The 23,725-nt window shown below is 41.4% G+C and overlaps 2 protein-coding genes across 5 annotated transcripts in view; both read right to left on the reverse strand.

Annotated features, from left to right (window-relative positions):
* Positions 1–664: 664 nt before the first annotated feature.
* On the reverse strand, positions 665–14,269 carry tox4b (TOX high mobility group box family member 4 b). Of its 2 annotated transcripts, none has more exons than XM_032584109.1 (9): positions 14,136–14,269; positions 9,748–9,816; positions 6,699–6,986; positions 6,352–6,612; positions 5,230–5,574; positions 5,055–5,135; positions 3,893–4,534; positions 3,658–3,812; positions 665–2,343 (listed from the first exon to the last, which is right to left on the reverse strand). In XM_032584109.1, exons 1-9 carry the CDS (start codon positions 14,139–14,141, stop codon positions 2,286–2,288), a joined length of 1,905 nt encoding a protein of 634 aa, XP_032440000.1. In that variant the 5' UTR covers positions 14,142–14,269; the 3' UTR covers positions 665–2,285. The 2 variants fall into 2 exon arrangements, with proteins under 2 accessions (XP_032440000.1, XP_032439999.1); XM_032584108.1 differs by lacking the exon at positions 14,136–14,269 and adding an exon at positions 11,083–11,752.
* A 234-nt stretch (positions 14,270–14,503) lies between these two features.
* slc12a6 (solute carrier family 12 member 6) overlaps positions 14,504–23,725 on the reverse strand; it is a 30,248-nt gene continuing 21,026 nt past the window's right edge. For 2 of the 3 annotated variants that reach the window (XM_032584103.1, XM_032584102.1), the window contains 14 exons: positions 23,516–23,690; positions 22,555–22,673; positions 22,347–22,445; positions 22,110–22,229; positions 21,369–21,473; positions 21,068–21,236; positions 20,145–20,340; positions 19,886–20,055; positions 19,657–19,788; positions 19,106–19,213; positions 17,725–17,799; positions 17,311–17,537; positions 17,088–17,221; positions 14,504–16,582 (listed from right to left, as the gene is read on the reverse strand). In XM_032584103.1, the coding sequence (XP_032439994.1) occupies positions 16,491–16,582; positions 17,088–17,221; positions 17,311–17,537; positions 17,725–17,799; positions 19,106–19,213; positions 19,657–19,788; positions 19,886–20,055; positions 20,145–20,340; positions 21,068–21,236; positions 21,369–21,473; positions 22,110–22,229; positions 22,347–22,445; positions 22,555–22,673; positions 23,516–23,690 (1,921 nt within the window). In that variant the 3' untranslated portion in view covers positions 14,504–16,490. The remainder of the gene's footprint in view (positions 16,583–17,087; positions 17,222–17,310; positions 17,538–17,724; positions 17,800–19,105; positions 19,214–19,656; positions 19,789–19,885; positions 20,056–20,144; positions 20,341–21,067; positions 21,237–21,368; positions 21,474–22,109; positions 22,230–22,346; positions 22,446–22,554; positions 22,674–23,515; positions 23,691–23,725) is intronic. The other variant, XM_032584104.1, reaches the window with a different exon arrangement.

A 23,725-nucleotide genomic window follows, 5' to 3' on the forward strand; every position in this document is an offset into this window, starting at 1 on the left:
CGCCACAGCGCGTTGTAGATTTTTTTTTTTCCCGCCACAATCATTAAACGGATCTGCTGACGTCAATCTCGCGATACAAACTGCGAAGTCAGACGCACACCAGCATTTTTAAGGAAAACAACTGCAGTTAAGCCATTTATTCTCAAAAATAGCAGCAAAGCACAAATATTAAGATGACGGAGCATTGGAAATTATTGAAAATGCTTATTGAGATGAGAGAAAAACAGCAAATTTACCTATATTTGTTATGTCTTAAAATATTAAAAATGTATTTACGTGTAGCTTATGTAAGTTTAAACTTGACTGTTTCCATAAATGTCTAAACGTTTGTCGTATCTGGAGGAACAATAGTGTGTTTGTTCTTTTAAAATACTCCATTAATTTAAAATACTTTTCTTTCCTTACAAAAACAAGCATTTTACTGATTAATTTTTTAAAATGATTTTATCCATTATTCTTTTATTCCTTGAAATAAATTCAATAATTTCAACTGAAATTCAAAAACAGTTATCATCTGTTCATGTTCTATGTTGTTCATTTCTTGTATTTCTTTATATTTCTGGTTGTTGAAGTCCCTCTGATAAAAAATCTAAGTAATTTGAGAAAATAGGAAAAACAAAAACAAAGTTAACACCAAAGTGTAATAAAAAGAAATCTGTTATATTATAACATAAAATATTTTATTTCATAATTAAAAACATTGCCACAATATCTACAATAGACCACACCAATAATGGCATCGCTTTATCCACCTTGAAACAGTTTTTTTTTTTTGGAAGCAACTTAATCCTTTTATTCCTCAGTCAACCCGCCACTGATTTATTTCTGTGGTGTGTTAGGGCCGTTGTAGATGGGGAAAAGAAAGGAGGAGAAAGTTTCTGCCAAAAAATGTTGAAACTTGAAACAGGAAACTTGGACGTTTTTCAGTTCAACCCTCACAGTCTTAGTACAACGCTCAGTAGTACTGCGGCGGCTGTCACGGTCAGACAACAGGGAAGCAGGGAAGTTTGGGTGAGGGCGGGTTGATGTAACGTCAGACTGTCAATCCCCGAAACCACCCCTTATTTTTTTACAACTTATTGTAAAAAGCTCGTGGGGTCTAAATGAGCACGGGAGGGTTAAGAAGTCAAAAATTTGTTTTCCCCTACCAAAAAGGGAAATTTTAAAAGTTGCACATTTCTAAAATTTATTTCAAAATTTGAGACTTTTGCAAATTTTCATCTTTTCAACAGATTTTTTTAAAAAATTGTAGAAAACTTGAGATTTTTGGTCAAAAATTACTTTTTTTTCCAATCTGCAATGGCCCTAATACTCCGTTACATATTTATTACTTTAATGGGGTAAATTTTTTTCATAAAAAAAAAAAAAATAATTTGCAATGAACTCCCTTTACAGCAAATGCTGCTGTTAGAGCTGGTGTGTTTATTTCATACTGGCATTTCTAATTCCATCCAGAAATGATCACAAATCTTTATATGCAAACTACGCAGCACACGTTCCAAAAGCTGAAATGTACAGGGTCGAAGCAGACGTTAGCACCCGTTTTGTGTTTCTGACCAGCAGCCGTTCACTTATGGAAAGTTGGTCAAAAGTTGTCTTTTAAAAATGTGTTTTGACAGAATTCCATTCCTGGCAGGTTCCCTTTTCGCCCGCCACGTTTAACTCCTTCTTGCACGATCTGGAGATGGTTTGTGCTTGGCGTGGTTGTCGGTTTCCCAAATGTCTACATTAGCGCAGATGACGAGAAGACCGAATCGTCCAAAACTCCCAGAATTCGTTCACAATGATCCTGTCGTCCTTGTATGAGTAAAGGGAAGAGCACAGACGAATAAAATAAATGCATCAGTAGGTTCCCCCCCCACATGTCACTTTCCTTATTTTTTCCTGTTTTGAAAATAATTAAAAACACCACCATGTTCATATAAAATGTTCCTCGTTTTATCAAGTTCATTTTCCTCTTTTTTTTTTTTTTTCCTTTCTTCCAATTCACAATACATGATCAACATGAAATACGCGGAGCGGCGCTAGCCATCCGTCCTCGTCCGTCTGCGTGAACGAATCCAGTGCTTGCAAAACAGGAAACCGGAGGCGACTTCCACCCGCCTGCCACTGTGAGGTCTTTGTTCTTGTCCCCGAGATGATGTGAGCGTAAGAAAGAAAAACAAACAAAAAAAAAAACCCAACAACGAACCATTTACCAGCCGACACCCGAGTCAGTCGCACGTGTTTTGTTTGCAGTTCATTTGTAGTATTTAGTCCCGTTTGTGTGGCATCGTTTCCGTTCTCTATGTGACGGTGGTGGAGTTTGACCCTCGGATGGCGCACCAGGCCATGAAAACGTCTCTGTGGAGAAGAAACAACGGGGGAGAGCATTGAAAGTAAAATACGATTAAAATGACTTGGTAGTCCTGATACCTTTAGCTGGAATACATTGGAAAAAACTTGGATTCAACTAATTCAATTCCCCCAACAATTAAAAAAAATAGACAAAAGTAAGATATGACTCTGCAGCCATGGAGCGTTGTGTTTTGCAGAGTTTTGTTGTGCAAAATTCATTTATTATAAGTACTGGAGCTCATTCGCTCCTATTGTTGCACCTCAGATTACACAAGGCATCTCTCTTCTTATAAAACATTTCCATCCACACAGGCTGCAAAAACACCAACATAAACACTGAAATAGCCACGACTCACCAGCAGATGGCAACAATGATACAAACTGGCTGAGGATTTTGGGACTTCTAGAAAAGGAAATGCTACCCTGAGTGTCAACGTTTTGTGTGTGTGTGTGTGTGTGGGGGGGGGGGGGGGGGGGGGGGGGGGGGGGGGGGGATTTGTCCAAGTAAGCGAGTCCGATGAGAATTGTGCAAAAAACAGAATCAAAACATCCTCATGTAGCAAATTCCCCCAATGATCCCAGAGTGATTTCATAGGAGAAAAGATTTTGCTAACCAGAATGAAGGAAACTTCACTTATTTTCCTTCACATGTAAAAATCGGCCGATCACCAATCTCTCAAAATTACGGAAATCGGCACCGATAAATCGGCCAGCCGATAAATCGGTGCACCCCTAAATTAAACATCTATTTACCCTCAGAAAGAACACTTTTATCGTTTAGCCAAAAAAGCAAATGGTTTTAACTGTAGATTTTACTTTCTATAGAGTCATACTTCGAGCTACGACCTGTGTTGAATTGAAATATGTAAATGTTTCACGCGAGGTTAGCCTGGAATAATTGTAAGACCTGTTAACGACAAGATCATTTACCCAACATGTTTCCTGCATTTATTTCAGGTCTTTATAATAAAAAGGAAGAAAAAATGATCACATTTCAGGTTTAACTAAGGCTATGTCACTATAGTTCTGGGTAAAACATATTTACAAAGATGGTTTTCTTCATCTGATGCTAAATGTGTATATTTTTGTACATTTCTGTTCTCAGTAAATTGTTTTAATAGCAAATTGACTTTTTTGACTCTGTGTTCTCCAGTTAATTAATCGATAAAACAATTAATCGCAGTTCATCTTGATTTAGTAAATTAATCTGATTAATTGCAATTAATCTCAAATAATCATGATTAAGTCAATTAATCGTGATTAATCGCTTCACCCCTAAACAACAAATTGGTTTATCTTTATTGCGAAGTGTGTAAATACCTGCAGTGTGTGGCGACACACTCGTTGCTGCAGTACTCCTTGTCCCAGTCTTCGCTCTCCACCGCCGGCTTGTTGCAGCCGGCGCGCATGCAGATGGTCGGGGCCTGCGCGGCGGTCACACTCAGACCCGGCGTCACGTTCACCTCCACCTCCATCTGGAGCAGCGGACAAAGTGACAAAAACATCTAAACCATGCAGAATAACTCAGGGACTCATCAAGAGTACTGCAGCATACCCCTTCCTCCGCTTCTGCCACCTCCTCCCCTGCCATCACCACGGCGTCCGATTGCCCCACATCCATCGTCACGCCCGACGTGGACGTCAATTTGCTGCCGGCGTCGCCAGCTGCCGTCACTATGATGGGCGTGGCCGAGTCTTGCTGCCGCGACGAGGGAACCACTTTGATCTGCAGGGGAGGCGGAGCGGTGGCCGCGGCAGCACCGCCGCCCCGAGGCTTGGCTTGCAGAGGGGGCGGAGCCTGCTGCAGTCTGGGCGGCGGCGGGGTGCTCTGCATTTGCTGCAGCGGGGGCGGCTGGCGCGGCGAGGAGGCGGTGGTGCTGGTGATGGAGACGCCCCCGGACGGAAGCGGCGTCTGCTTGATGATGATCTTGGTGACGGTGGGAGGGTTAGGGGTGGGGATCGGAGCAGGGGCCAGGGGCTTGGCGCCGGTGCGGGACCGCGTGGTGACGTGGGGCAGGTCCAGGATGATGTTGGAGGTGCAGATGTTGGTGATGGTGTTTTCCTCGGGGTTGTAGTGCTGGGACCTGGAGGGTCGCGGGGCGGAAGTGGAGGCGGGCGTGACCACCGGAGGAGACGGAGGAGGAGCGGGGGCAGCGGGCGGTGGCGATGGTTCGGTTTCCATGACTTCAATGGGAGCCTGAGGAAAAAAAGAGCTGCTTACAAAATGCAAGATTTTTTCTCACGTCGCCTCAAAACCAGGGCTGAATCTAACGATTACTTTAGCTGTTGATTAATCATCAGTATAAGCAATACATTAATCGTTTGTAACCATTAATCGGATTTAAAAACTTAGCACATTCTGCATGATTTGCATTTAAGCCTTCTTGCATACGTTAAAAGATGCAAATAAGTAAATAATTTAATTCCCTTTTTAAATGAGATAATAAACTTTGTACTGCCTAAAATGTGAAAACAGCAATCCTCTAGTGAACGCTTGATCATTTACATCTCAAGAATGTGAAAAGCTCTATTTTCAGAGTTTTTTTTCTTTTTAAATGCATTTTTTTAGCAGTTACTTACTGTTGACTTGCTTAGTATGTTACATCAGCAAATGTCCTTCTTTTGAGTCCGCAGTTAATAGGTAATTAGTTGAGCATCATTTCAATAATCGATTAATCACGATTAATCGTTTCAGTCCTACTCCAACTCAGACTTACCTGGGAGTTTTTGTTGGCTCTGTACTCTGATAGTGCTTTCAAGTATTCCTTCTTTGCTGCATCATTTTTCCTTTTGTAAACCTGGAGGAAAGTCAAAACATTCAACACCACGAATCAAGTCTGATTCAAACATTCTGCGGCATCCGACTGCGCAAAAGACAAAACGTCCTCCTACTTGTTTCTGTTCCTCTCCCAAACTGTCCCACATGGACGCCACGATCTTAGAGACTTCTCCGAACGTAGCGTTGGGGTTCTGGCCTTTAATGGCCGCCTGCGTGTCCCTGAAGAACAAAGCGTAGGCCGACACGGGTTTCTGAGGCTCGTTGGGGTCTTTCTTCTTCCTCCCCTTCTTTCCTCCTCCTCCTCCTCCTCCACCTGCAGGTGCTGCTGCTCCTCTCCGTCCGACGGCAGAGGAGACGCTGGAAGTGGACGCAGAGACGGGGCACTCCGACATGGAGGAATCGAGTGAGATGACGCCGGGCGAAACAGCCAGAGACACCGGAGACTCGACTAGCACGCTCTGATTGAGGGAGGAAAACAATAATCAGTCTGGAAAGTTCTGAGATAAAACTAATGACAGGATTTCCTCGACATGGAATTGATCGTGGCGCTCTGCCACGACAAAATAAAAGCCACTGCACCTACTTTTTAATGTATGCCAGTATATTATAAGCCTGGTGGGCCACCAGGCTTTACTCGCCCCCTAACCAGGCTAAGTGTCACTGGTTTATTTTAAGTAGGGTTTTTTATACGCTAGTAAGTAAAAATGCATTGAGCTAGGTTCATAGTTGACACAGTGAATTGAGCGAGTGTGGGTGCGCACGAATTACACCCGATCGTTGGCCTCGCACGCTATTATTCACAAATTACTAACCATAATCAGAGTTGGAAATGAATTTAAATATCATGAAACGTTAAATTGACTTCATCTAGAAAAACCAACACTGCCGGTTCCAGCCTGTGCACTGCGCTGGTTTCAGGAGAGAAGAAAAACTAGAGACGACAGCCTGAAGTAGAGAGAAATGGTGAAGGAAAGGTTTTTAAGGAAGGTTAAGTTGAATGTATTTTTAATTTAAGGGTGTGAAAAAGACTCTAACGTTAATGCATGTGGCATCTGAATGATAGTAGACGTGCTTAAAATAATTTGGCCTTAATGCATAATGTTTAATGACGTCTTGCAGTCTCCCTGACGATGGTATTTAATCAGCAACGTCATGACAACCTCCCAGCCCACCATCACCTTTTATAAAGAATCCTAGATGAAACCCTGGATCATTTTTAGGAGATTCAGACTCACCCGTCTAAAGTCGTCCATGTCGTCGTCCTGCAGCGAGCTGGTGGGCGACGCCGTTGCCGACAACGGATTCTCGGGTGACTGGGGTCGCTGCAACATGTTGCCTCCTCCTAGACCGAGCCCCAGCTGAGCGCTCAGCTCCGATTGGTCGATAGTGGTCAGCTGGCTGGACCCCAGTAACCCCTGGCCCATGTCACCCAACGGGACGTCTATGGTCACCGGAGATGAGCTGCTGAACTGAGACCCAATGGGGTGGCCCAGATCCTGAGGAATGAATGGAACCGACGGGAGTGAACAAAGGTAGAGAAGATCTTTAGAATAACTCAAAAAAAACAAAAACAACTCCTCACCATCCCCAATGAGGAACCCAGCAGAGCGCTTCCTCCTGACTGGTTCATGACCCCCAGGGTCAGGTGCTCCAAGCCCTGCGAGGGAGCGCTGACGTAGGGGGCGGCGAAGGACGGGTCGTCCCCTTCCACCACGGCGTTCCCCGGTACCACCATGCCGTCTGCGCCGCCGGCGTCCGACAGCTCGCCGAAATGAGACACCACGTCGGACACGGTGAGCGCCGAGTCCGGGTCCAGAGAGATGGGCGGGATCTCGAACTCCTCATCGCCGAGGCTGGGGGTGTGGAACGTCTGGAGAGGCAAAATAGCAACAAGAGAAGGCAAAAATGTATTTATTTTGGACAAAAATTTTTTATAAATGTAGGGATTCTTCTCAAAAACCAAGATAAGTTCCATCTCTATGTGCAATATCGTAAAACTAGCCGTGGTTAACCAAAAAGAACAATTTGAGATGTTTAGACAAAAGCGGTTTCGTTTAAACCTTAAAACAACTTATTCAAGTTGGAAACTTTTCAGGGGAGTTCCCTGGAGCAGCGCCCCTACAGGCGAGGAGGGGAACAGGTTTTTCAAAGGGTTTGTATTATTTGACAGTGCAGCAGGAAACTGAACGGCAGCAGCTGAAAATGTAACAAATGTTGCAGTTTTTGTTCCCAATGTAACCAAGTCTACTGAACTGTCAAGTGTGAAAACTCCAATTCTCAATCACACACACACACATACACACACTGTATTCAGTCCGTGCCTCCTGGTAGTACGAACCATTCTTCCATCACGTGCAGATTATTTCTAGAGCCTTGGACCAGAGCCCTAAACGGGATTTTTTTTTTTTAATCCAACTTTTACTGAAGGTCTGACAAATCCCTCCCACTCGCACTGTGATTAGTACTGAATTGTACAGCGCATCAATTAAAAATCTCTCTTTGAATCGCAAATTTTCATGTAATCTGAGATCAAAAAAATACCATATCTGCAGAGTAAAAATATGAGAAACTTTCTGAAAACAGATGAAACCCCCTGAGAAACAGATGGACACTATATACAGAATGGCTCAACATTAATCCAAAACAATGTCTCAGTCAGAGCACACAAATACCTACAAATATGAAACTGAACAGCATTAACTTGAGCTTACTCTGCAGAAAGCATGAAGACCTCATCTGGTCTCAGATTTATTATATTCTAAAATAAAATTATCCTGTTCTTTGGTCATTAAAGAGCTTTGGGTTTGAATTAAGTTATCTTCTTCCCACTCTACTTTTTTTTTTTACACATTTGGATGAAATTGGCCACATTTAAATTGCTCTTTATCCGTTTTTTAATTTGAATAATTTTTTGTTAAGGTATAGTTTCATTACTTCTACATAAACAATAATTTCTCGTCTTCATTTTACTTCCAGCCTCAGTCGTACTTTTTCCGTCCTGCCAACGACGCCAAGACTGGGCTCTGAAGCGACATCTTTGAACCCACAGAAGAAGAACATAGAAGCCACACATCTGAGTCCGGACTACATAAAGTGATCAGGGTTTCCCCCAGTGTATTATAAGCATGGCGGCCCGCCATGCTTTACTAGCTCCCCCACCCCTGCGCCAGGCTAAGCGTTGCTTGTTTATGTTTTAAGGAAAATAATAATAAAAAAAAAAAGAAAGAAAATCGCCGTTCTTTGTGAAGAAAGAATTATATGAGGTGTTTACATCTCAACACGCTGCCCAGCGTGTGGCTCTGTCTTCCCTGTAAAGTTCATGTCTGTGTTCTCGGCTAGTCGGTGCGTTGGGTTTAACAAACCAGCGCTGACCTCATCATGCAGGTTCAGCCCGGTGAGGAGCTTTCGCGCTCGCCTCGTAGTCACGCTTCACGCTGGTTTTATATTATTTTTTGATTATTTTTCCGGTTACACGATGCATCAAACCATATCAAATGCTTCGTCCACTTAAGTCAGCCAGAGTTTATACGCGCGGCCGCGCAGAGATCTGAAAATCTCGTCCCGTTAACTCCAGCAACCACAACAGCTTCTGTGACTCTTATTAAAAACTCAACAGAGATGAAATGGAAGAGCAACGAGAGCCACATTAGCAGCGTTGAATTAAATCTCCCGTTTGCTGCGCATCTCTGAGCGCAGTGCAGCGGATTTTACTGATCATGCAGGGCCGGTCCAAGGCTGCCCCAGGCCTTGAGCAGAATTTGACTTGGGGGGCCCCTCTTACTGCTAAAAACATCAGCACCTCCAACAGCTTCTGTGTTAGATTTAATCTGGGAGAGGGAGAGTAGATTAACTGGCCAACCTAAAAAGCAATCAGTTGACTAATTTGTATTTGTGAACAAACAGAGCTCAAACTCAGAGATTAAACTCACAGCATCAGATTGTTGCTGTGGTAACAAAACAATCTAACTATCAATTACTGTTCTTTGAAGATTTACAAAGTAAACTTGCCAGCTCCTTTAGCACCATTGATAATCTCAATAAATAAATGTTACATTTATACTTCTGTGGCCTGTGTTGAATTATTAACATTTATGGGGCCCCTGAAGTCCTGGGGGGCCTGATGGAGCCACTGACTTAATTTGGATTAAACAGAAGTGAAAATAATCAATATTCATTTTAATTGCACTTTTTGATTTGTTGTTTTTAAGACTTGTTCTGGGTTTAAATAGCGATTCACTGGCGATATTTTCCCGTAACATTTAATTACATCAGTAATATTTTTACATTTCCTGTCTACTTTAATACAAAAACTCGGCGCCCCAACCACCAGGCTGAGCAAGTTTTCTGGGGGAAGCAGTGAGTGACGCAGAGTGTTAAAGTTGCGGGGTGAGAAAACACCTGGGACAGGTCACAACTCAGACATATGAAAGTAATCCTCAGGTGAGAAACTGTTGCAGCTTTTTCTACGTTGATTCTAACTTTGCACCCGCTGACTCGCACAGAGTGAAAAAAAAACAAAAAACAACAACATTCAGATTTGGCTTTTTGAGGCGTCCAAAATAGCTTGGGAGCGTCAGGATAAAAGCTGCGGCTTGTTTCGATCGTTCGCAGACGGACGGCGGACCCCGTACCTCGGCGGAAGAGAGGAAAGGATGGCCGGACCCAGGAATCGACAGGTAGTTTTCGCTGCCGCCAGGGAACTGAAACACACAGGAGAAAACTGAGTTAGAGGCCACAAGTTCCCCCCACGACAAACTAATCCCGGCTTTTGTTTTTCTTTTTTTACAGGAACCAAAACAAAAAAATAACGTGTTAACTTTGATTTCCAGAAACACAGAGTGGCCGCCATCTTGGGGGTGGAAAGTGGAAGGATATTGACAACAACCAACCATCTTTTTCCATTTCATTTTAATTCAGCAAATTTCAAATATTGAGTTGAGATATTAACGTGTGTGATACTGCAAACAACTGCTTGGATGCAATATTTGCGAGTATATTATAAATTAAATAACATGAATGCAATGTCCACGTCAAACTACGCTGCCTGTACAAAAAAAATAAACAGATTTAAAAATCTATGCAAAAGCCTCCTAACTGTTATTGCAAGATTGTTTCTTTGTTTTGTCTTTTTTTATCTGGTGGGAAAAAAAATTACTCCCAACATGGCTAGTCAAATCCTTTGTTATCATGACAGGGCTACTAACAAGTTTTCCAAGACCAAATTTACCAGGATGATAAATTGTCCCAGATGTTTTTGCGATAAACAATAATATATATATATATTTAGACCATTTTATAAAGACAATAGCATAAATCATGCAAGAACACATTTTCAAAGATCAATCAACTTTAAATTCTAATGAACATTTAACACTGGAACTGAAAGACATTTTCACTAAATAACAAAAACAACAGGAACCTGAAATAAAATGACTTATGACGAATCTGTACACAGAATTGTCCTCCAAAAAAAGGGGGCTAGTTGAGACTAAAGCAGCAGACTGAAGACTTTTGATACCCAGAAATCATCCTGACATTGATTTGCCTCTTGTTGCCATTTGCGACAATAGTGTCTATTAAGGCATATTTGCGTGCTAAAATGGCTCAGTCAAAGTCCAGGATGGAAATTTGTAGTATAATTCGAAATTTGCTTGACTTAAAAACTCGCTCTGTGTTGAAATAATACAAAACGCGTTGAATTTTATAGGTGTAGCGTGACAAAAGGTTCGTGGCACCATGTGAAATTTTTCCTGCCATCAAACCTCGGAGAGAGTCTAGATTAAACAACAACAATGGGTTAGCTTTTGTTGTTTTAAAAAGTTAAACAATGACAAAAACCCTAAAAAAAAAAAAATACTAACTAGTATTTCACTTGGATGTTTAGCTTTGGTTGTAAAAACAGGAGCCAAAAAAAAGTGACAGTGTTACTGACTGCTGCAGGAACTACATGTTTCGTTTCCTTTCACCTTGCTGTCAGAGTCAAATCCATTGAAGGCATGCGGGTCCAAGAACTCTGGATCAGCGTCGTGCTGCCCGGTTCCGTCTGTTAAATCCGAGTAAAAATTTAGGTCCATGTTTTCAGCTGGGCCTCAGCATTTACCAGTCGCTTCTCTTTGTTTGGTTTTGCGGTGAAATGTTGTGGAAGCCTCCTCAGGTAGCTGCTAATGGGGATCCCAGTTCCTCCCTCCGCCGCACTAGCTGTATCTGCTGGCTCCGTCCGCACTGACAGCTCTGCTGCGGATAATGTGGGGGAAACACTGGGCATGTGTTGCCCCCAGCAGCCGTGCCAAAAATAACCCGTCTGCTGTGCGAGGCTAGCCGCCGGGTTAGCGTGGCCGTTAACCGTCTTTCTTGCCGACTCGTCCCACACCGCGGCTTTTAGCCCCCTTAGCCTGGCTACACCGCTACCGCAAGGCTGCGGTACTCAGACCGCCACCGCCAGCCCCGGAGCCCGTCTGTCTGTCCGACCGTCCTTGGGCGTTTCATTCGGACTCCCTCCCAGAGTATCTACCGAGAGAAATGTTAACGTAGCCGCGAGAGGTGTGGGGGAACGGTTCAAGGTGTCTGACAGGCGGAGGAACACCGAGCAATCCGCCGTGTCTGCGACGTGTTAGCCCGGGCTAGGATGCTCAATGGATTCCCGAGACGTGGATCGGGGACGGCAGGGTAAAGTTACGCTGAAAAACTACCGGATGTGAGGTGAAGGTTTCAAAATAAAATCGAAAAGATAACTTTTTTTTTTTCCAAGATCAAACGATACGCTCTTTGGCCAATTTACTTGGTTACATCGGCTAAGTAAATGCGTACATTAATTTAAACAAATAAATGTAGAGAAAGCCACTTGCTGGGGTTCAAACTGCATCAGGACGAAAATGGATTTAAACAACTTTGAACCTGGCATTTATAGTACGCTGACTGTCTTTAAGGGTTGGTATTTCCATGCGCTAGATTTTAATTAACACGAGTTACAACATGATTTAATTTACCTTTAGGATCAATAAAGTATTTTTGACACTGGATTTAATCCCAATTGTCAATTTGACAATTTCATTTCCAGTTCTAGCAAGCTGCATGAACTGGACAAACACCAACATTTCTGCATGATCCCTCGCCAATGGTGGGAAAAAAAGAAAAGAAATGAAGACTTCTGCATACAGAAGTCAGAAACAAAAGGTAATAATGTTGAAAAAAAACTGGGAGGATGGGTCCAAAGAGGAATAAAAAAAGTAGCAAACCACAGTTGGTACATCTACATTACCAGACTTTAAACAAAGCAGTTAGGACCAGTCAAAGGTTTTTCCACAATCACCTTCTACAAACTATGCTTGAGTTCATATAAAATATTGTTTAATAGGAAATGGCTCTGTACCAAGAATATTCAATTTGACATGATTATTTCTAAAGTGCTCCAGTTTCAATTTTATTTAACATGATTTAGAAATAGATATCAACCTTGGCATTTAAGAATATGATTATTTTTATTTAATTCAGTCGTGGGTTTATGTGTGAAATACACATTTAAAACGTCGTGATAAAGTTGTCACGTAAATATTTCAGATTTTTTTTTAAAACAAACCTAACTGCCTTCGAAACCTAGCAACTGGCAAATTAACTTTACTGGAGGCTCTAAAAGCATGAGCAGCCTGATTAAAATCATGCATCTCAATTGGATTTAAGCCCTGACTTTGAGTAGGCCACTTCATAAACATTCCCCTTCTTGTTTTTGCTTTATTAGATTCAATAACAATCCATTTGGACACAAACCTAAAACCAGACAATGTCATTGCATCAACTTTTCCAAGTCGTCCAGCGACAGATTATCACACTACCACTACCGTGTTTGAATATTGGTATCATTAGAATGATGGAATGAACAAGTTCCACTTTTGTCTTGTCCATTCACAAAATATTGTGCCAAAACTTTTACGGCTCATCAAGATGCATTACAGAACATGTGACTTTTTGGATTTTTTTGTCCACTCTGTCTTACTGTTAACTAAAAGAGGCAGGAAAGGCCTGGGATCCTTTAGATACTGTTTTAGTTTCTTTCATGATCTCTTAGTTGAGACGTCAGTACACTCCCAGAGTAATATCAGTAGGCCAGTCGCTCCATGTTTACTCAGTTTGTGAATAGCTCCCTCTCACTGTGGCTCACTGGAGTCCCACAAGTTAAAAATGGTTTTGCAACCCATTCTAGGTTTGCTTTCTTATCTGTTCTTGAATCCTATTGGATAAGAATCTGAGATCTTCCGGCCTACATCATGTCACATTTTACATAAGTTTCTTCTTATAATTTTAATCCGACCTGTGCTGGGCCTAAGTGTACATTGGATTGTCCACAGTTAACGTATGATTTAATTTTCTCATATAATCTTTTACTGTATTAAAATGTATTTAAAGATCTGAAACATTTCTGTAGAACAAAAAAAAATACATATATATTTTTAGTGTCATTTTATTTTGAAAGCAAGAACCGGAAGTCGCCTTTTAGAAAGTACTAGAGCCAGATATCCCTATGCTACATACCGACTATGGCTCGACAATAAATTTGAAGGAAGATATTTTTCAGATTCCGCTTATCGGAGTGCTTCAACAATTTGAAAGTGAAACAGGAGTATTAATTAATCTTCGTCCTCATTGGATCCGTGCTCACATATTTTGTGATTAATCCAAAAAATGTGTGTTATGACCGGTAAAGGTTCAAATAAGATAACTTACTAAGGCTGGTCAATCCTTAATAGGGACTTTAGTCATTTTAAACCAAGTTCAAGCATCGGTAACAAGTTGTTAAGACTGAAAGTTGTGCCTACAGACCCCCAAGTTCGCTCTTTAATTGTAAAAGCAGCTTAACTGAATTTTAAAATAGCATTTCCAATAAAGTGACACTAATAAATCAGATCAGACCAGCTGATCCGCTCAACAAGGCCATCATTGTGATTGTGAAGACCAAACATCCTGTGTTATAGTTTATTAATCTTGTATTTCTACATGAAATATGTTCAAAACCAACTACTCTTACCTCCATTCTCACCCCGAAATCTGAATCACGTTTTGGTTTTTTTTTTTAAATCCCACTTTTTAAGCAGAACTTCGCCCACAATTTCCTCCAATATAACATGGCACCGGCTTCCTGATTGTACGCGTTCGTGGAAGTGACGTCGTTAGGCCGATAAAGTATGTCAACGTTTCAAAATAAGAGTAAGACTGTGAATGATGTTAAAATGCAAAGTTTCAAACAAATGAGATCCGTTTAAGACTATATTCTTTGCATTATTTCAAATTAAAAAGTATATTTGGATAAAACCAAAACTCGGCCATAAAACTACACATTTCACACAAGACTAAGTTATTCCCGTGATTCGTAAAACAAACAAAGATAGACAGCAATGTCTTTCTTTAAAATTGCTTTATTCCCATTTTTTTAAGCAACATTTTTTTTTCATGATTTTTATAATAATGTAATTAAAAAAAGATAAAACTTAAGGTCTTCTTCTGCCCTTATGTACAAGCGAGATCATTTTCAGGAAATAAAAATCAAACATAATGTAATCCTTGCACAACAATGAAAATAAAATAAAAAATAGCATTCGAGAGGGATAACACATCTCTAGTTAGAGGTTTCTAAAATTGAACAATAAAATCACAAGCATTCATTTTACATACGGACATGTGCGCATACACATAAAGCAGCACGTGAGTGGGGCTGTTTTGAGGTGTGGAATGAGATGGATGTAGGATAAAACGCTCATACTGCCGATATTCTTTCGAATAACAAAACGAGATCAAACAAGTGACATCAATGCATTCATACCTCATTTACCCAACATGCAGTGCTGTGGTTCGTGCCACAACGGTCCAACTTGACCACTATTATTATTATTATCCGTTTCTCGTCTGTCCGAGGCCAACACAAACTATAACTAACGAGTCTGACAGTTTATAAAACGGAGTTACACCGATGTCTCTTCTCATGCAGTCCACCGGGCTAGCTACAGGTCCAAGACCTCTAATCACGTTCTCAATAGTCATTTTGGTTTTACCTGGAGATCAATAAATATTAAACAACATAAAAAGGCAGCCCTTCTTCCCAGATACGCCGTCATAGCAACACTAGCATCCGAGCCAACCGGCATCAGAGCGGCATTCCCATCTAAACGATTAATCGATAATGATATGTGCCTCTAGGAAAGTCTCTCATTTTTATTCGCATAAAGAAGTTTAGTTCTTCAAGTGCTGGAACGAAATTGACAGAAGCGAGTGTGTGTGTGTGTGTGTGTGTGTACGGAGGTGGGAGAGTGTACATTGCCATCATTATAATTGGCCCAAGAAAATTTTACCTTACATCTATACTTTAAAACAAAATAATATCCTTGGGTGTCCCCTGTTAATTCGAATTATTGCTTCACATGATTTCTTCCAAACATCTACCTTTATTATTACCTACAATTAACATTTAAGAAATATTGCATGATTAATTAACTATAATGTGTCTTTTGAAAACATTATTTTAAATTTGTGCTTAAGTTTACATTGAACTTAAGATTTTGGTTCATAAATGAAAGAAATCCAAAAGGAACTTATTCTGAATTTGGTAAAAAAAACAACAACAACAAAAAAACAGGGCTTCTAATACACAATATTAGTTTCAGACAAATAGCAGCAAAATCTGACATCTGTGCAATAATACTGATTTTAAAGTTGCTGTATCACAAGCTTTAATGTCTACAAAATGAAATGCTGAGTTTGGTGTTCATCTGTTCCTGTAGATGGAAAATGATACAAGAGATTATCTGCTTTACTCTTATTTACTCCATGTGTAATTCTGGAACAAACAAGTATGTGCCTTCTGAAATAATAATAAAAAAACAATAATAATACTCCTCTTCATACCAGACATTTAGGCCTCACATAGCAAACTAACAAACGTCCAAAATACATTCTATACAAAAAGCAAACCCTGAGTTTCGTTGGTGGAACGACTGCATTGTTTTCAGACCGATCATATTTACTTTAACTGATCCACTGCCTAAACACACCTGCTTCGAACAAAACGCTGGTCCCTTCAACAGATCAAAGATCTTCCAGGTGAACGATTCCCACACACACACACACACAGACACATGCACACACATGATTGCTATGGGTTCTTGTTGCTCAATCGTGGAACTGTGTTGGCGTTTCCTCGAGTCAACATAATTGGAGTAGAAAACACCATCATGGCAGAAAACGAGTAAAGATGAAAAGTTGGGTGGGATGTTGACGTGACAACCAATGCTGCAGCCAGGGACGGTCTATCCCACGCAGCCCACACAGAACCAACCCATCTCCGGTCTTCTCCATGATTGGCTTGCTTGTCAAACAGTGTCTTGTCCAATCAGGAGTAGATGGTGATGACTTCACTTCCGCCTCCTCGGACCAACAGGACGCGCTCCAGTCCTTCAGTCAGAACCTCCAAGAACTCCATGTCTGGGTTCATGAGTTAAAACTTTACAGCTTGTATTAGAACCGGGGCTGCAACTAACGATTACTTTTGTAAATCAATTACCGGTATTCTGACGATTGATTGATTAATCGGATGAAAAGACAGATTTTTCATTTAACAATTTGCTCCTTTTTTTAAACAATATACATTGAAAGATGCAAACAAAGAATTAAAAAAAAAGAAAAGAAAAAGAAAAACAGACATTTTCTTGCCTGAAATGAAACTGGTGAAGCTAAACTTGTGTTGCTAGGGGAGTTTTGAGTAAAACATATTTACAGACGAAGATGCTTTTATCTTAAATGCAAGCTATATTTTTCAGAAAATTGCCTTTTTTTGCATGTTTACTCCAGTTAACGATCAATCAATTACAACATTAGTCAATGATTATTCCAAAAATCAATTAATCATGATTAATCATGATTAATCCCATTAATCGTTTCAGCCCTCATGAGAACAGTGAATTACAGCAACAGGAGAAAGAAAGGATACAGTTCTCGTCACCGTCCGTGTTCTTCGGGGGCCCCGGCATGTTGAGCAGGACGAGCCGGGCATCGTGGGATTTGTTCACGATGACTTCGTTGAGCTTGACGGCGGTGTGCATCCTTCTGACGTTGGAGTGGTCCCTTAAAGAAAAAAAAAAAAAAAAACACACAATCATCCACCTCTCTAAGCCACTGCGATCAGACAGAAGTGAATCGCTATCCGTCCTCACGGCCTGATGCTCAGCATGTCTCTGAAGCCTTCGGGCGTGGAGCAGCCGGAGTGCGCCGCTCTGTACTGGGCCGTCTTCTCTTTGGTCCAGGTCATCTGGACGCGACGGTGGTGCTCGGAGCTGCTGCTCACCGGCCTCTCCCGCTCTCCGCCGTCGGTGTCGTCCTCGTCGTCTGACCCGATGCTGGTCAGGCGCAGCATGGAGTTGCGGTCCTTCACCAACTGGGCCTGCGTCGCATACGGAAACAAACATGGACTCGGCTCGTATAACCCCTGATCCAGGGTACCCGGCTCGAACCCGGGTCAGGCTTGATCCTTTTCTTTTTTTTTTTCCCCAATGCGATTTCTCGCTCCTCTGCCACCAACCTCCTGACTCTTAACTCTCGTTTCTTTCTCGCTCTCTGCCTCTTTGTACCTGTCTGTCTCTGTCTTCTTTGATGGGGTTCGAAGTGTGGCCTTCAGTACTCCTGAACCTGGGCGAGAGATACACCTAAAGACAACACAAGGTCACCTAACCTGCTAAAAAAACCAAACACAGGCTGTACCTACTCTATCAGGAAGCTACAGGAGCACAACGCAAGTTATGGAGCCCATCTGTCTAAAGAGGCAGACGGGATTCAAATCAGAAGACCTCTGAACTTCAGTGGGAGGAGCAGCAGGGCAAAGTTACAGAAAAACAAATCATGGTGTAAAATTATTAAGAGGAACTATGACATGAACTTTATTTATACTTTTGTGCAGCTAACTGGACAAAATAATAGTGCTTCTATCTGGACTGTTGAAGGATAATGGCTGAAACCAGCTGGTTTTGTGAGATCAGTTTAATTCAAATCTGCTCTCTCAGAAGTTTGAAGGTCTTCGCCTACAGCTAAATTCAGGCAGCTTCATATGGCAAAGTGAAACATGGTAAACTTACATCGTCAAAACTCCAGCGCACCCTCTGAGCAAACCAGAGGCAAAGGGAGAGGATATGAAATGGAAAAAATAAAATACCTGCTACATTATGATCCTCTTTTTGTTTTTTTTACCGTTTTGTTCACTTCAGGGATTCAACAGGCTTCACAAACTTAAATTTAAGACTTTTAAGACCACTATGAATGGAATTTAAGACCTGTATCTCCACAGAAGTGGTTGAACGTCGTCCAGCCAACTGTCGATAAAGTTGCGCTTACCCAAGATGGACGCAAAAAAGTTAGCTAGTTATCTAGCTGGTAAGGATTTATTGGCAGCTAGTCAGCGGTAGCCTCAACGGTCTGGAGTCACAGAACATAAAGAAGATGTCTGAGTGTGACTCAAACTTTTGCCTGACAAAAGTTCTCACAAGAAAATTAAAAATTACGCAGAACTACTGTGCATGCCGTCATCGGGATGCAAGACATCAAAAAACATGTGATTGCAATGCTATTGCTAAATATTGCAATAATGACATTGATTCTAATTATTTTTTCTTCTTTTATTTTTATATCTCGACAACTGTGAGACTTGGCATCTCAGGAAGGCAATGTACAGTTAGAGTGCCTCCTACTGGTCAAGTATATAAATGGCATTTGTAGAGCTTTAACTTTGTATTTTTCATTTTATTTTTTTATTTCAGGGCATCTGAAATTAAAAAAAAAATCTAAGTGGAGTAGAACGCAAGCGTAAAACTGCACGTGCCTCACAACCTAAATTGGTAATCTCAACCCAAAAACTGAGTGAGCATTGCAATTTCTTGCTTTGTATTCGCCCCACTTTACAAAGACACCCCTCAAAATGAAAGGTGTAAAACAAGAAAAACATTTACACCGAACACTTACTTCTCTTTCTCTGTCTGATTTAGAGAGTCGCATTTGTCTGAGCATCTGAGATCTCTGCTCCATCATCAGTGTCCTTTCGTAGGTGTACGCACTGATGTCGCTGTTATGCTGGAGACGGAGAGGAACGAAAACACTCGGATTATTACACATTTATGACAAACTTTGACAGATTATCAACATTTCAATTCTTTTGTAGATTTATAAGGTTTTGTTAGGACAAAAATGATCTCACAGCTGAGCTTTAGATACTTTAGAATGTATTAGAGTCTACAAACTAATGAATAATAGCAGCTTTCACTTATAAAGAGCGCAAAAATAAAAAAAATAAAAAATCAATAGTTTAATAATTCTCAAATATTTGAATATTGCTTATATTCATAAAAATCCTAAAATAATTAAACTGACAAGATTTGGAAATATGAATTTTATATAGCGTGCAATGTTTGCAAAACATGAATTCACAAAAGAAATTAAAATCGTTGGGATGATCCCAAAAACTGGGGCCCTGGGCTAGAGCCCTGTAGCCCTTTCGGACCCAGCTGGTCCCATACCATCTCCACTACTTCCACCTCAGCTTCAATACGAAGGTGATAGAGAAACGTTGCCAGATCCTTCTTCATCTGAATCGAGTTGTCCTCCATCTGAGCCACGGTGAAGATTCGCATCCCACATTTACGCCACACCTGGATGGAGACGGAAAATTATTCCCTCAGGAAAATATATTCATAGAAAATTGATTAATTTAATAGAAATGGTTGCATTCGTCCCTCCTTCCCCCACCTTGTGTTGGCGAAGGAGAAACGGCAGCAGCATCAGCATCCCCCCGTCGTGGACGATCCACCACACGTCGATGTAGCCGTCGGTGGGCGGCTCGCTGTTGCTGGGGAACAGGGAGATGTTTTTGGGCACCAGCAGAGCCAGGTGGGCCGCCGTGGTCACTCGGACCGTATCTGGAAGGAGGAAACAGACGGGGGTTACCGTTGGGCTGTTGAGTGGAGGAAAAAAAAATAAAAATTGAGTTTCGTCTCCTCTGGCTCACTGATGAAGGTCTTCCAGGCCTGCGGGTCTTCGCTCTGCCTCCAGGTGTGCGGCCAGCCCATCACCACCGTGTTGGGCTTCATTCCTCCCAGACCGCTCGACTGGATCATGTGACTGATTCCCTCACGGGGCTTTTGAGCCACTATGCACTGAACGAAGCCCTTCACCCGTTCCTTCTCCATGAGAAGCTTCAAAGTCTGAGGGAGGAGAGAAAACGGTCCAGACGCTGTTAACATTCATGTTAAATACAGCGCTACATCATAGGGGTGGGCATTGATTCTATTATTTATCATTTATTTTGATACGTTGCTTATCATGGTAAGAATTTTGATTTATCGCCAGAAAAATTTCCAACCCCTCCAAAATTGTGTGTATTTCAGCATCGTTAGCTCTGCGTCTCTGTGAACATATTAAAGGATTCCTTATTTAATTTTTTTGTTATTTTTGTGTTGGAGTTTTATTGACAAATTACCACTTCTTTCTCCTCATGTTACAGCTTTATTCTTGAAAAAAAAGAAAAATCATAAATCTTAGTCTAGCCCTTATATTGTGTCATAGAGTTGATCTAAATTAAAATCCAAATGAATAGAAGCTGTACAATACTCGTGAATCAAGATGGCCGCCCTGGACGTGCTGACATCACTCTGAACTAAAGAAACCCAAGGACTGCATTTTTGGGGGGAAACAAAATCCTGATTTTCTAAAAATTTTAACTAAATAGAAACACATGCCTCACGTGTTATTTTTTTCTTTGCTATTTGGTATCTCTTTATGTTTATCACTTAGAATTCCCTTGACAAATTCAGGATTCAGGTTGGAACATGCTAAAATATGGAAAAGTTCAAGGGGGATGAACACTGCATGACTTCCAGTATTTCCAGATCCATAGAGCCTATCTGACATGTGATGCGCGTAAAGATGAACCTGTTCTGCAGCCAGAGCCTCTCCGTAAGTCTGCAGGAAGTGTCCTGGGACGACCGTGCCGACGATGGTGAGGCCCTTTCCTGCCTTCAGCTGGCTGGCGAACGTCAGCAGCCGCGGAGACTTGACGTGGGCGTCTTCGTCCAGTTTTAGCAACACCAGCAGTTGGGGCCTTGGGAGAAAAAGGAAATAAAACTGGATTTTACATAAATTTGTGGCCATTTGAATGCTTTAAGCTTTACGTTTATATCTTTTAACATCGAGGCATGAAGAAGTCGAAGTCCGTGAAGTGCTCTGCTCTTACCTCCAGTTCTTGGTGTGTGGTGGTCCCTCCTCCAGCCTCAAGAGGGCGTAGCGGGCAGCACTGAGTGACAGACCGCGGATCCCGTCTCCCCACTCCTTCTCTGCTCTAATGCACACAGCAATAAAGAAAAAGGATAAACTTGCTGAAAAAACTCCGGTAAGCAGAAAAAAGAAAATGAAAAAAATGCAGTGGCGCCACCAAAAGGTGGGAAAGGGGTGGCCCATGACCCCAGCACATCCCCAAAGAATCACGTTTATGTCATAGAAAGTCATACAGCGTCATCTTCTTCAATGAAGACATAAATGTAAAAAACAATAAATACATTAAAAATGGATAAATCAACAAATAAATGAATACTAAATTAATTAAAAATAAATAAATACTAAAGGAATAAATTAAAACTAAATGCATTAAAAAAAATGAATACTAAATAAATTAAATACTAAATGAATAGATTTAAAAGAATTAATATACTAAATAAATATATTAAATAAATGCAAAATAAAAAACTTAAAAATAAACAAATGATTGAATACCAAATAAATTTATTCAAATTATATTTTTTTTAAAATTTGTATGTGCCCCCCTAAATTTTACTGTTCTGGCCACCCGTATGAAATTTTCTGGGTCCACCACTGAAAAAATGACCAAATCAAACTATTTCAAACACACGCACAGGAATCTGAACCATACTGTACATGTACAAATGCATGGAGCAAATACATCACCATGGCAACATACCCATGATATTCAATGTATTTGTAGATCATGCCAGCGATCACCATGGCAACGATTGCGTAGTACCAAGAAGATATGAACATGAGAGCGAGGCAGATGATCATCCCCAGAAACGACAAAGTCCTGGACAGATGTGGAGCACAAGAACACTTCAGTCTGCACGTTTGTGTGTACAACTGTGTGTAGGCGGGTGTGTGTGTCGGCGTGTGTGGGTGTGTGTGTGTGTTTGTTTGTCAGTACCAGTGGTAGTAGGAGAAGCGGGGCCTCCAGTTGGGGGTTCTGAGCAGCGTCTGCAGAGCGCAGGCCAAGTTCACAAACAGGTAACACATCAGGAAGAACCTGGAGAGACAAAGAAGTAAAGCTGGAGTCCGACAGGGAGAGACTGGCTGACAGGCTGGGCGACCAAGCCAATCAGGACCGGCCGTTCAGAACGGCCTCATTGGCTCACATTGTGAGGATGGGAGCGACCAGGTCCAGAGAGGCGATGAGAATCCCCAACTCAGCTATCAGTGCCGTCAGGAGAAGAGCCCAGGTGGGTTCGCCGTTAGCTTTCCCATGTCCAAACACCTGGAGCACAACACAAACACAGACCCACGCCCACACGCACGCACACACACACACACACACACACACACAGAGGGAATACACTGTGATCACACCAAAGACTTTACACCGGAAATGGCTAAATGAGCTCTCTAAGCATTAATTAGTGAATAAATAATTGCTTCTAATCCTTAAATCTTTTATCGCCTGTTAAGATTCTGAACTTTATTGTTCTTTCACAATAATCTGAACGTCCCAAAAATGCTCTACTTATGCTAGCTGCATGCTAAAGATTAACATTAAAAAGATTATTTTTTATTTGCTCGCAGCTAAGAGGAGGAGCTGTGTCTCGAAGGCGGGGCTTGGCCCACCCAGCCGTTTTCCCACATCTGAATGGTTGCCATGGAGATTAAAGGATTTCTCAAACATGCATGAAAGAGTCAAAGCAACATTCCAGGTATACTTTTGGTGAGAAAATAACATTGTAACGTGATGTAAAGCTAAAAACAAATTCCAATTTCTATAATACTGCTCCTTTATATCTTATCATGTCTGTTAGCTAAACATGCCTTTATCTGCTCGACAGAAAGTAAAAAAAGGTGTTTATAATTTTTTTGATTGCCTTTGTTAGACCAATTCCATTTCTGATTATCAGATAAATTCAGCTTAATATGAAAGAATTCACAGAGTTCTAGAAAGCCCTTAAAATATCTCTACAAAGCTCACCTCTAAAGTAAAAAAATTAAACTGTACAACTAAACTCAAACAAAACATGACATTGAATCCCACAAAAAGAAGTAAAGGCTTTCTTCTTCTGCCCACCTTTATCACTTTACAAAATAAAAATAAAATAAAATGACTCCTACCCGTAGAAATGGGATGATGTTGTCCTTGGCGATGGCCTGCAGGAGTCGTGGCGCGCCGGTCAGCGACTGAAGGCCTGCGCCGCATGTTGAGAAGAAGGAGCCAATCACAATGACCCAAGGAGAAGGCCAGGCCAGCGTGCCAACAACCAGAGTGCCGTCAACTGACTCTCCAAACCTGCACAGGTGAGTTAGTGTAAATCTTTTGAGTTT

The sequence above is a fragment of the Xiphophorus hellerii genome, chromosome 14, assembly GCF_003331165.1.
Source record: "Xiphophorus hellerii strain 12219 chromosome 14, Xiphophorus_hellerii-4.1, whole genome shotgun sequence".
In the NCBI taxonomy this organism is placed as follows: Eukaryota; Metazoa; Chordata; class Actinopteri; order Cyprinodontiformes; family Poeciliidae; genus Xiphophorus; species Xiphophorus hellerii.